Source organism: Myxocyprinus asiaticus, chromosome 24 (assembly GCF_019703515.2).
Source record: "Myxocyprinus asiaticus isolate MX2 ecotype Aquarium Trade chromosome 24, UBuf_Myxa_2, whole genome shotgun sequence".
NCBI classification, from domain to species: domain Eukaryota; kingdom Metazoa; phylum Chordata; class Actinopteri; order Cypriniformes; family Catostomidae; genus Myxocyprinus; species Myxocyprinus asiaticus.
In genome coordinates this window covers 39,908,735-39,923,118 of record NC_059367.1, presented here as the reverse complement: position 1 = coordinate 39,923,118, position 14,384 = coordinate 39,908,735, and the positions used below count along the sequence as shown (strand labels likewise).

General features: G+C 37.4%; 1 protein-coding gene across 8 annotated transcripts in view; it reads left to right on the top strand.

Annotated features, from left to right (window-relative positions):
• LOC127414439 (cytosolic carboxypeptidase 1) overlaps positions 1–14,384 on the top strand; it is an 80,255-nt gene that overhangs the window by 46,524 nt on the left and 19,347 nt on the right. For 5 of the 8 annotated variants that reach the window (XM_051652449.1, XM_051652448.1, XM_051652451.1 and 2 more), the window contains exon 25: positions 7,337–7,506. In XM_051652449.1, the coding sequence (XP_051508409.1) occupies positions 7,337–7,506 (170 nt within the window). Of the gene's footprint in view, positions 1–6,650; positions 6,709–7,336; positions 7,507–14,384 lie in introns of those variants that run through there. The other 3 variants (XM_051652453.1, XR_007892798.1, XR_007892799.1) reach the window with 3 other exon arrangements.

Sequence of the window (14,384 nt, the reverse complement as noted above, 5' to 3'; positions counted from 1 at the left end):
TTTGGCCTTACAGGCTGATCACATTTATGTGGCTATTGTGTGTCACGGTCGTAGTGCCACCAACTTGTGGAAGGAAGTGTGCCACTTTTAACAGACTTTGAAATATCCCTCTTATGTTTACCTGAATTGCTTAAATTTTTTTTAGTTAGTTTTTTAGTATATAAATGACACCTCACAGATTTAATATTTAAACTTTTATTATAAAGTGTAGCCTATTTTATTCCAGTATTTCATCAAAGGATGGCCCCGTACGTATCCACAGAGGTCTCAGCTAAGCCCAGTATGAAAAATGCAAAAAAAAAAAAAAAAAAATTGTGATTTGTAAATTATATTCACCCTTTGCTATATTGAAAGCACTACACTAAATATTATATGATGTTTTACCTTGTGAAATTTCAAATCAGATGACTGCAACACGCTCCAAAAAAGTTGAGACAGTCCAGTGTTTTCCACTGTGAAACATCACCATTTCTTCTGATAGCACTTATTAAGCATTTAGGCACTGAAGACACAAGTTTGTTAAGTTTAGAAAGTGGAATTTTCCCCCATTCATCCATTATGCATTACTTCAGATGCACAGTTGTATGGGGTCTTCGTTGCCATCTAATGTGCTTCATAATGTGCCACACATTCTCAACTGGAGACAGGTAAGGACTGCATGCAGGCCAGTCAAGCACCCACACTCTGCTTACACAGCCATGCAGTTGTAATCTGGGCAGTATGTGATTTGAAGTTGTCCTGCTGAAAATGCCAGGACGTCGCTGGAAAAGACAGTGCTGGATGGCAGCATATGTTGCTCCAAAATGTGTACATATCTGTCTGCATTCATGATGTTCTCACAGATGTGCAAGTTAACCATGCCATGGGCACTGACACACCCCTGGCCCATACAGACACTGGCTTTTGGACCTGATGATAATAACAACAGGGATGGTCCTTTTCCTCTTTAGCCCGGAGAATACGACGACTGTGTTTTTCCAAAACTTTTTGAAATGTGGACTCTTCAGACCAAAAAACACAGTTTCACTGTTCTACTTTCCATCTAAGATGAGACCGAGCCCAGAGAAGTCGGCAGCGCTTCTGGACAGTGTTGATGTAGGGCTTCTGCTTTGCATAGTAAAGTCTTAACTTGCGTCTGTGGATGCAGCAGCAAAAGGTGTTGACTAACAAAGGTTAACTAAAGTAATCTCAAGCCCATGTTCATGATATCCATTACAGATGAATGATGTTTTTTAAGACAGTGATGTCTGAGGGATCAGAGATCACGCACATTCAGAAGTGGTTTTCATCTTGCCCTTTACGCACCGTGATTTGACCAGATTCCTTGAATCTTTTAATTATATTGTGCACTGTAGAGGGTAAAATGCCCCAAATCTTTCTAATTTGTCTTTGGGGAACATTGTTCTCAAAGTGCTGGATTATTTGCTGAAGTATCTGTTGGCAAATTAACAAGTCTCGAATGATCCTTGCTCTTGAAGGACTTGGCTGTTTTTGGAGGCCCCTTTTTTAATATGACACGATTGCTTTACCTGTTTACCATCTCCTGTTTCACATTGCCTTGTTATTTCAACTCGTCAAATTGTTATTAGTCTAAAATTGCCCCTGTCTCAACTTTTTTGGAGCGTGTTGCAATCACCTGATTTGAAATGACTGTACATTTTCAAGAAAACAATGAAATTCACAAGGTAAAACATCATATTATGTGTTGCTGTCATGCTTTCAATATAGCAAAGGGTGAATATAATTTACAAATTACTGATTTTTGTTTTTATTAGCATTTTTCAAACTGTCCCAACTTTTTGGAAATTGGGGTTGTATCCACTGACCCAAAAAACCACCCCTGGCGATTCAGGCTGGGTTGACTCCATTGGATTTATCATGAGTGGTAGACTTTACATGAAATTCATATTTTTAAACATGTTTTTAAAGAAATATTCCAGGTGCGATTAAAGTTAAGCTGTACTGTCAACGTGGTATGCTGTCAATTACCACAGAAAATAATTTTAAGTCATCCCTCAGTTTGTGAAAGAAAACAGAAATCACATTTACCATACACTTTGCACTTACAGTTGACGTCTGTGGAGCAAGACATTGCAAATAATACATATTTGTATTCTGAGCAGTTAAAGGGATACTTCACCCAAAAATTAAAATTCTCTCATCATTTACTCACCCTCATACAAGCCCACACTAGGTCACGTTGTAATTGTAATACTACAAATAATAATAATTAAAAATCAATAGTAATTCTACCACCCCTAGATTCGTGAATTCGAATCCAGGGCGTGCTGAGTGACTCCAGCCAGGTCTCCTAAGCAACCAAATTGGCCCGGTTGTTAGGGAGGGTATAGTCATATGGGGTAACCTCCTCATGGTCGCTATAATGTGGTTCGCTCTCAGTGGGGCACATGGTGAGTTGTGCGTGGATGCTGCGGAGAATAGCATGAAGTCTCCACACGTGCTATGTCTCCGCAGTTACGCGCTCAATAAGTCACGTGATAAGATGCGCGGATTGACTGTCTCAGACGTGGAGACAACTGAGATTCGTCCTCCGCCACCCGGATTGAGGCGAGTCACTACGCTACCACGAGGACTTAGACCGCATTGGGAATTGGACATTCCAAATTGGGGAGAAAAAGGGGAGAGAAAAAAATAAATAGTAATTTTATTATATTTAAGCAACATCTCACATTTGTGATGCTCTGTTATGCAGCACTTTATTTGACAAAAATAACTCCAATGTTGTATTTTGGATTGTGCTGTGAGGTTCACTATAAAATCACTTCATTTGATAAAAATAATATAAAATCATGTTGAAAATGAATTGTTATACTTTCATTTGATTAAAGTTTTAATGAATTCATTTATTTAAACACCATTTTGATGATAAAATTTAAATACATTTTTATGGAATTCAGAAAAACTAAAAAAAACAGGTATCTGTATTCGTATTCTTTCTCAAAAAAATGGTATCGGGACATTCCTACATAAAAGTAATCCATAAGACTCCAGTGGTTTAATCTATGTCTTCTGAAGCAATTTAATTGTCATTTTTGGGTGAACTATCCCTTTAAGATAAGTGCATTAATAAAAATATGAGCTTCACATTTCTTCTTTTAAACCCTACAAAATGTCTTGCTCTATAGACTTCTATTGTACATGACTTACTGTAAATGCATTTTTTTTGTTTTGTTTTTACAAACTGAAGGGAGGAGTCAAAAATGATTTTGTGATAATGGACACAAATGTTGATCGTTTAACTGGTATTGAACCAGGAACATTCCTTTTAAAAGCTGAATTACCATATTATCTTCATCTCGAATATAATGTTGTAAAAAACAGATGAAGACAATGTAATAATGTGAACACAAAATGCCTTATTTATTATATCAAAGAATAAAATGACCAAATTATACACTTCCTTATACACTTCCTTGAACCAAGGTCCAAAACATGCCATGACACATGAAATTAATAATACAAACCAGAAACTAATAAGCAAAATCAACTAAGAAGTCCAGGTTACACAAACAACACAAGACAAAGAAGTCAAATATCAAACACAAGGATTTAAATACCCATGTAACTGGATAACAAAAACCAGGTGATCATGATCAGAGCAGGCACAGGAAACAATCAACAGAAACAGAGACTAGGTATTTTTTTTTTTAAATTGACACAAGACACGGCATCCTCAAAAACAGACAAAACTCCTAAAATCTTTACAAGTGTTTGTAGCTGCATTTTGCCCTCGTGCACTTTTACAAGGCAATTAGTTCATGCCTGCAAAGATAAGACTAATGCAGCATTCACATCTTGTCGGAATTACCATAACTATGAAATGACACAGAAATGATTTGTTTCTATGGCAATGCTCATAACACCAAAATGGATCCATGTGTGACTTTATTGTTGATGATATTAAAATACTTCATTAACTACAATAAATTGCCTCTATATATATGCTATTAAAAATATTGAAGAATAAAAATGTGCAACCAAAACGCACAGCTGTAATAAGATGACACATCAGATGGTAAAATGTATAGCGGTTGCCACACCTTTTGCCACACAACTTCCGTGCTGCTGGCATTTTGATTGTTTTTACTGTATATGACATCACTATGGTTAATTACAGAGATCGAAGCTTTCCTATGATTCACAGTTTCCAACATGTAAGTACGAGTTCGACAAAGATGTGATTTGGTTTTTACTAGTCGACTGTACTGTTTACTGTAATTCCGACATGACGTAAACACACCATAAAAAAGACGTATAAGACTAAATATTTTCCTTACGGTTCTTCTTGCCTTTCTGCAGTTTTCCAAGACAAATGGTCTTTATTTTGTTTTTGAATATCATAAAGTGGAAATGATTATGCATGTGGTCTATACAGAATCAACTCGTAATACCAGTGAAATGTTGGACCCACTTTTTATTAGGTGTCTTTAACTACAATGGACTTAAACATTTGATACAATGTACTTATTATGTACATACTGTATGTGTTGTTGCATTATATTTACATTTAAAGTACCTGCATTTAATTAGGGCCAAAGCACTGAAAGTGTGGAGACCCTATTGTTCTTCTAAGGATTATTAAGGCCCAAGCACTGAAAGTGTGGAGGACCTATTGTTCTTCCAAAGATTATTCTTTTTCTTCTTCTTTTCAAGATTTTCAGTACTTGACATGCATGAAACTGCACAATCAGCAGACTCGTTGGGCATTAGGGCTGGGCATGCAGGGGGGCTCTGTAGCGCCACCTAGAAGATGGGCATGTTCGGGGGTCTCTGTAGCACATCCCTTTTGAGCATTGACGATATCAAATTGTGAACGGATTTTTGATATATCGAACGGTGTTGCCATGGCGACGCGATAAAATAACATTAAAAAATGGGAAAAGGGAAGTGTCTCATATCTTCTGCGTGCATCATGTGATTTAAATCATAATTGAGCCAAATGTTTGGCCTTACGGGCTGATCACATTGATGTGGCTATTGTGTGTCACGGTCGTAGTGCCACCAATTGTGGAAGGAAGTGTGCCATTTTTAACAGACTTTGAAATATCCCTTTTACCTGAATTGCTTCATTTTTTTATTTTTATTATTATTATTTCAAGACAGTGCAGATTAAAAATTCTGAAGGGATTCTTGATATCTTAAACAGTGTTGCCATGGCAACACATTAAATGTCATTATTCCTTTTTATGTATATTCACATGTTTTTGAGATACTTGGCATGCTTGAAATGTCATGATATTTTGACCGATTCCATCAGAGTTGTCGGCCATTAGGCCTGGGCAAAATTGTATACGTGGCAGTGGCTGGGGAGCTCTGTAGCACCACCTTTTGACAAAAGTGGTGGGATCAGTTTCTTCTATGGTCACCAAACTTGCTACATATATTGTTCTCATCAAGCCGGACAACTTTCAAAATTACAGTCATTAGCTCTGCCCAACAGAAAGTCGGCCATTTTGGATTGAATGTGCATTTTTTGAAAATTGCAGGCCCTGAACTTTTGAATACTACTCCTAGTGGATTCATGTGCCTGGCACCAAACTCAGTATTATGCCAAGACATTGAAGATGCTAAATTGTGAACAGATTTTTAATATATTGAACGATGTTGCCATGGTGAGGCAATAAATCAATGGAAAAAGTGGTAAACAGGAAGTGTCCCATATTTTCTGCATGCATTGTGTGATTTAAATCATATTGGTGCTGCCTGATTGTTCATGGGGGCTGATCACACGGATGTGACTATTTTGGGGCACGGTCATAGCGCTACCACCTGGCAGCAGGAAGTGTGGCTCTTACAACAGACTTTAAAATAGTCCTCTTGAATTTACCCAAATTGCTTCAAACATCTAACCCTTAACTCTAACCTCTAACCCTTAACTCTAACCTCTAACCCTAACTTAACCCTACCCCTACTTCTAAACCTAACCATACCTCAACCTCAGTAGCAGCAAATGTGAATCTTGTGAGAATTTTGCAGAACAACATGTAGTTACAAAATGTACTGTATGCATTTTTATGCTAGTACTTTGTAGGTAAAGACACCTTATATAAATTGGGACCAAAATGTTTCATATTATATGGCTGCAAGGACAATGTCATTTTTATAAAGGCCCAAGCTTTTTAATTAACACAGGAACATATTTTAATATTTTCATAGGAAGTACTAACCTTTTGTAAGTATAGTATGGTAACATCCCTATGAAGATATGACAAATATGTGACAATTTGATGTGACAAACATTTATATATGCCTCTTCAGTGCAAGATGATTCATCAGTGTTTTTCATCTGTTTTCCCTGAATAGAACGACAGTTAATTTTAAATGTGTATATCTAAGCTTAGTTTGTCAACTTTTAGGAGTGAGCTGGCATATAGATGTCCTCAAAGCTAATAAACATGGACTAAAAGCAAAAAAAAACTCTTAATTTTGATTTCATAAGTCGATAGCACAGAACTGTTTAAATATCAATGAATCTCACAGGATGAAAGTGAGCAGAGGATGGCGCTATAGACCATCTGTATAGATGCAGTAGTGTCAGGTCTCTTGAAGTGACTCGCTGTCTGTAAGAAACATAATGGTTCTCTGTGAGCTGTTCAGGTAACATGGGTGAAACGTCTTTCTGCTTACAGCCACAGCTTTGCTAACAGTGTCTGAATATACCAGTGTCCTAACAAACGGTTTGTCCAGGTCAGTAACTAGTGCAAGATTATTGCAGTCCCTCATGGACACTTTTAATTACAGTGCCAATAGAAAATCATCATTCCCCTTTGTCACTTTGCCTAAAATCTATACCCATTAAAAAACTATTTTTTTCCAACTTTATTTACAAATTTTGCCTTACAACATTCAAGAAATGAAACCTAAAGAGAGGTCCATCACTGCTTACCGCACAATTTGACTGAACTCGAACAATTCTGCAAGGAAGAATGGGAACATATTCCTCAATCTAGGTGCATGAAGCTAGTAGAGATATGTCCAAACAGATTGATGGCTGTCATTAAAGCAAAAGGTAGCTCTACTAAGTATTAAATCCAGGGGTATGATTGCTTTTAAAACACTGTTATTCTAGTTTTTCATCTTTTATACAGTTTTGGAACTGTTGCCTTTTCCTTACTTGAATGTTGTAAGGCAAAATTAAATTTAGCCATCATTTCCTGTCTTATCTCCACTATTTGTGTAAAAGAAAATGGCAAGCTTGGTTATTATAGTGTTGTGTTTTCAAATTCAAATGTACTTTTACTTTATTTCAGTTTAGTTTTACAGACATATGGAGATTTATATATGGCTGTAAATGGTGGTCTGTGTGTGTTTGTAGGGTCTCCAGATTGGCACGAGAGAACTGGAGGAGATGGGAGCTCAGTTTTGTGTGGGTCTGCTCAGGCTGAGACGCTTCACAACCCCCTTAGAGCTCCACAACCACAACTCACATCTGCTGGACATGGAGAACGACCTAAAAGATCCACGCAGCATACCAAACATCACCAGGTACACACACACATCATGGCAATTAGACATGGGTCACGTTGGTCAACTTGTCATCCAACAACCAATTAGTCGACTAGTTTTAGATTTCTTATATACTTTTTTTATATTTTTATTGGCGGTGCATTAATTAGCACAATGCTGACAGCATGCTAAATGTTAAAATACTTTCTCCTGTCCCAGCTTAATATGCAGACACAAGTTTAAACAATCCTCTGTTAGTTTGAGCATCTCCAGCCAGGCTGACACGGCAACATTGGCTCAAACAATAGCGTGAGTTTTTGACTGTCTGTTTATCCGTTTTTTGTGGGTCGCTGTCAGCAGGGGTCAGTAAGTCCAACTCCAGCTGTGCAGGCAGCACGGCGCTGTCATTTTACATTTTATTTATTTATTTGCACACAACATAAAAATAAAAGCCAAGCAGATTTAGAGAAAAAAAATATTATTGCCGGGGAAGTTAAAAAAGCCCAAAAGGGCTGATACTAAGTACTTTCCCATAAATCAAAATTCAAATTAGGATATCAAATAAAGATATTCTTAGTTCATTATGGAATTGAAGAGAATAAAAACATAGTGCAAAGCCATATCACACAAACCTAGAAGTTATTACTAAACAAGATACATTTTGAGCATTTTTTGAAAACCAGGTGGTGAATGACAATTATTTAAGTCCTCTATGTGAAATTGCAAATTGACCCAAAGATGTCCTGAACAAAAATTTTGTATGGTGACGATGAACCTGTAAAATGTTCTGAAAGCAGTCCGGAAAAAGATTTTGGTTAAAAAAATAAACATAAAAAAAATGTGACAGTTAAATGTGATTGATTTCATAAACATTAAGATTTTGTATTTTCTGAAAGAGTGGATGAAAATGAAAATGAGAAGTGAGAAGTGACCATTCAACCATTTAACAAATCATTTCTGGAGAAGATACAAACAGGAGAGGTTACTTTTATATGTTCAATCCCAGATTACAGTATGAAAGATAAGGGTATATCATGGAGTAATATAGAGTACTGATTGTATGAGTAGGTAACAATGGCCTAATTCTTATGATAACACCAATATTCTTAGCTATTTGTGATTAAATCAGAGCAATATGATTATTCCAACTAAATTTATCATCAATGAGTATTCCAAGAAATTTAGTGCAATGAATCTGGATCATGGTACTACTGGACATAAACCCTGGTGCAAGATTATCAACTCCATTTTTACTCCTATAGGTGAGAACAGCATATTGGAATGTTTTTTTTTTAAAGTTGAGAGATAATTTGTTTAGCTTAAACCATTGATCAATATTGGAGTGTTCCGTATTTATGAAAGAGATTAACTTGTGTGTCCATCTTTATCAAATAAAAAGATATTGGTGTCATCAGCGAATAGGATAAGCAATGCATTCTTTGAATACAGATATAGATCATTAACGTATATTAACCCTTTAGGCTCTGAAGGTGTTTTGAAAGATTTCCTGTTTCAGTGACATACCCAACTGACAAAAAAATAAATAAAAGGAGGGTCAAGTGTTTGGTATCATTTTAAAGAAACGTAAAAAAAACCAATAAGGATATAGATTATGATCAATTCTAAGACTCACAGCCTAAGAAACTGCTGAAAAATCACAAAAAATCTTGAGCCAAAAATTAACTTTTTTTCTTATTTTTCTGATTTGGCATTATATATCTCAGAGTGTGAATAAGGTAGCTCCGAAAAACTACTTGTGTTTTGTTCCCAATCATGTCACCTGTACCTGAGTAAAATTTTGTGTTGATAAGACAAAGCAATTAAAAATCAAAAATCAATTATCCAGGTGTCCAAAAATGTCTCCAAACAAATAAAACATAATAATTGAACATAAAAACTAATTATACATGTAAATACAACAATAAAGGTATGCACTCTCTCCAAAGCATGCAGGCATGAGTAACGAGATCTCATTCAGTTCCATTCTGTGTCATTTGAGCCATCGAGTCTGTGTCGTACTTGGCGCCATCTCCTGGTGGCTATATGTAATTAGAGTGAACGATCCTCTCGGCCCATGTTTGGATGACTTCCACCTCTGGTTGTAGCGATCTGAATCCTAATACATTTGGTTTAGCATTCCATGATGCTGGACAACATACTACACCATTTCCAATAAAGTCATCTGATCCAGGAAAGCTAATGTATCTTTAGCCAGATAGCACATTATGTGCTGTGTGCACATTGTGCTTCATGTGGATTATCTAATCATCTATGCATCCGATTACGTTGTGTGTGGGCTTGTTTTAAAGATAATCACCTCCTCTAAGTAATGTTATGTGATATTTTATGCTCTGTTTTTTTTTTTTTTTTTTTTTTTTGAAATTATAAGATATTACTCGCTATATTTTTGTTTTTGTGAGTAAAAAAAAAATTGTCTGGTTGTATTCTACACTGAGAGCTTTCCAACAACGTACGACACATGGCTATTCAATCTGTTTGATGTTTTTTTTTATTTTTTTATTCTATTTTTTTTATTAACATTTTTATTGATTCCATCTACAAAAACCAATAAACACAACATAAAATACAGAATCAGTTATATAAATTAAACCGCTCCCCCCGAACACCCCCCCCCACCCAACACAAACACGCATTACAGTGGTCTCTTACAATTATAACAAAAAATTTGAAACAAGCTAAAAATATATACTTTCAAAAAACAAGAGTGCACATACACATCAATCTAAAAATTAAAAATCAAAAATCCCTCTCCACTGCCCCTCCCCGAGAACCCTCCAAAAAATCAAAATATCCACCCCACTTCCTATTAAACAAATCCCACTTTCCCAACCTTCTATATATCACCTCCTCAAATGCCGCAACCTCACTCATCTCCCCACACCACTTCCGAAACGAAGGTGCCCCAGCCGTCTTCCACCCCCTGAGAATTATTCACCTGGCCACTATAACACCGGCCAGGACCCAACCTTTCAAATGGCTATCCCCAAAATTAATGACCTCCCCATCACCCAAAATGCAGAGTCTGGGGCAAAATGAAAAACCGTGTCCAACACATCACACATAAATCCCTGAATCTTCAACCAAAATTCCTGTATTTTAACACATCCCCAAAAAACATGGGTTGTGTCCCCATCTTCTGATTGGCATTGCCAGCAGGTATATACAATCTAGAGGGTGTTCAATATAATTGATTCAAAATCTTGAGTTTTTAAATTGAGAACAATAATGGGGAAAGAGGGCAACCCTGCCAAGTGCCCCTATCCAGAGTAAAATAATCTGAAATTAATCCATTTGTTTGTACCGCTGCTACAGGGTGTCTACAAAGTAACTTAATCCATCCAATAAAAGTATTTCTGAACCCATATATTTCCAAAACCTTACAAAGATAATCCCATTCTACCATATCAAATGCTTTTTCAGCATCAAGTGAGATGGCAGCGACCGGAGTCTGATCATTCGCCACTGACCACATGATATTAATGAGATGCCTAATGTTGTCAGAAGAGCTGCGGCCCCGAATAAACCCCACCTGATCTATATGTATAAGAGATGTCATAACTTTGCTTAATCGGTTCAGCCAGAATTTTTGCCAACATTTTTACATCTAGCTGGATTAGTGAAATTGGACGGTAACTTTTACACTCGCTTGGCTCTTTGTCCTTTTTAAGAATCAGACTGATCCGGGCTTGTGTCATGGTTGGCGGAAGCTTTCCATTCTTTAATGATTCTGTATAAACTTCTAACAAAAGTGGAGCCAGTTCTGTAGCATAAGATCTAAAAAAATTCAGCGGCAAAACCATCTGGTCCCGGAGCCTTGCCTGTAGGCAGGGCCTTAATTACCTCGTCAAGCTCCTCCAAGGTTATCTCAGAATCAAGAGAATTTTTTTGTTCAGTCATCAGTTTAGGAAGTTCTAATGGTTCCACATAATTCCTAATATCTTCATCAGTAGACAAAGACGTGGAACTATAAAGATCAAGATAGAATTCTTTAAAAGCATTATTAATATCAATGGCCGAGGTTAAAATTTCACCACCAGCAGATTTCACTGAGGGAATGGTAGAAAAAGACTCTCTCTGCTTTATAGATCTAGCCAAAAGCTTCCCTGCTTTGTCCCCTGACTCAAAGTATGACTGTCTTGCCCTGAATAACCAAAACTGCACCTTCTGTGAATAGTATTATATTTGTATTTCAAACGAGTCAATTCTCTGAGACCATCAGACGACATTCGGCGCTTCAGCTCTGCCTCTGCACTTTTAATATTCTCTTCCAACTCCGCGAGTTCTCGTGCTTTGGATGTTTTGGTGAATGAGGCGTACTGTATGATCTGGCCCCTAAGAACTGCCTTAAGTGCCTCCCAAGCCATGCACACAGAGGATACTGAGGACCAGTTGATCTCCATTTAAACATTGATTTCAGTCTTTAACATTTGTTGGAAATCAGGATTTTGCAAAAGGGATACATTAAAGCACCAACTATATAATTTATTTTTCTCTGTATGTGGTAACACCTCTAAACTCACCAGGGCTTGATCCGAGACTAAGATGTTTCCAATTGAGCAATCAACAACAGATGAAATGAGGATAAAAAAAAAAAAAAAATCTATTCTAGAATAAATCTTATGGACTGATGAAAAAAATGTATAGTCCCTACCAGATGGGTTCAAAAGTCTCCAAATATCTGCAAGACCAAGATTTTTACACATCCTGTGAAGCGTCACTGTTGCTGTTGGGGGCTTACACACTTTTGGTTCACTATGATCAAGGACTGAATCCATCAAAAGATTAAAGTCTCTTCCCAGTATTATATCATGAAGGGTGCCAGCAGCCTGCAACATCCCTTCAAGATCTATAAAAAAGCCCTGATCATCAGCGTTAGGTGCGTAAATATTAGCCAAAATCAACCTTTGCCCCTGAATTTCCCCTAAAACAATAATGACTCTTCCTAATTTATCTTTACTCTGTTTGAGACATTTGAATTGTAGATGTTTATTTATCAGTATAATGACTCCCCTGCTCTTACTTGAGCCAGCACTAAAGAAAACATGTCCACCCCATATCTTCCCAAATTTTTCAGCTTCCTGCAGGGAAAGATGCATTTCTTGAAGAAAGACTATATCATATTTCTTACGCTTAAGAAAATAAATAATCTGCCGTGCCCCAACCCATTCACATTCCATGTGGAGAGAGATAATCCACTCATATTAACATTTGACATATTGATATAATAAAAAACAAACAAAAAATATTATACAGACCACATTCCCCATTACTACAACAATCAAACCCCGAACTTCCCCCCAAACAAAACAAACAGAAAAAAGAAAAACGTGCACATTAACCCCACGCATGACAGCGCCAACTGGCATCCATCCCTCTAAACTCAAAAGGTCCATGTACGCCTACGAGAGCCCCCGTGACAAATTTGCCATCGGATTACTCAAGTCCAGTGCTTCTGCACAAATTTTGTGAGGCAAAATTACATAGCAGAAAATACTTTGTAAAACAAACCCCAGCCAACAGGCAGAGTAAACACAAAGAACATGTAGATTCATTCACAGAACTGTCTCGAAGGTGTGTTCCTCCACAAAACAAATTCCAGCTGATATAAAGCCGTTCAGTTTCCTCGTACAGACAAACAATTGTTCAGTGAGCCGGCTGTTATGAGTGCAGCAGATGACATAATCATTCCAATGTTCCATTAAAATACTCCACAAAACAAACTCCAGCCAACAGGAGGCATAAGCACAAAGAATGAACAGATTCATCCACAACTGTCCCAAAGTAGTGTTATTCCACAAAACAAGCTCCAGCCGCTAGGCGGAACCAGCACAAAAAGAAACAAAACAGGCATCCCGGTTCCTCGGATGATCAAGAGCCAAACTCAAAGTTTTTGAAAAAAATTTAAAATATTACACAATGACTTACTCAGCCCTTCAACTTTATAAAAGACGTCCTTTATGTGAGCATGTAGATATTTTGCAGTCATCCATAGTGTCCAGTCTCAATCTGGCCGGGAACTTCAGTGCAAAAAACAATCTTATGTCAATGCAAAAGTTTCTTGAAGGAAGTGTCTTCCACAAAACAAACTCCAGCCGCTAGGCAGAGCCAATGCAAAAAGAAACAAAAATGGCGCCCAGCTTCCTCAGACAATCGAGTTACTGAACAGCGAGTCAGTCCACTAATATAAGAAACATCAAATGGCTTACTCACGCCAATGTATTTATGAAGGAGACTGCCTGTTTTGGACATGTAAATACTTTGCTGCCGTCCTTGGTGTCTATTCTCAGTTTGGCCAGAAACATCAGTGCAAAAGCGATCTTCCGTTGATGTAAGAGTTTCTTACATTCCTTGAACCAATCGCGTTTCTCTCTTGTCGAATTCGCAAAGTCCGGGAACAAGAAAATATTGTGATTCTTCCAAGAAAGCTTTCCTTTGCTCCTTGCCTGGTGCAACACGAGATCTTTATCGGATGATCTCAGAAATTTGGCCAGAATTGATCGGGGCCTTTCTCCCTTAGCCAGCTCGCTCGATTTCCAGATTATGGCCTGTTATGTCGAGCAGACTCGGGAAGAGCTCGTCCAGGAATTTCGCCATATCTCTGCCTTCTTCATGCTCAGGAATTCCAACAGTTCGTATATTGTTCCTTCGGTTCATATTTTCGAAAAATTCCAGTTTTTCCAAAATGTGTTCCAAGTCTGTTTTGGATGTGGGCGGATTAGCGGATAATTCTCTTCCTGACGACTCCAGATAATTTATTTGTTTCTCAACATCTGCGACTCTTGTGACCAACTCAGAGAATTTTGTTTCCATCGCCGTAATCGATCGATGTTTTACAGCGAGATCCTCCAAGTCAGCAACAACCTTCATCAGCATCACCGAGATGTTGGGCAGTTGAC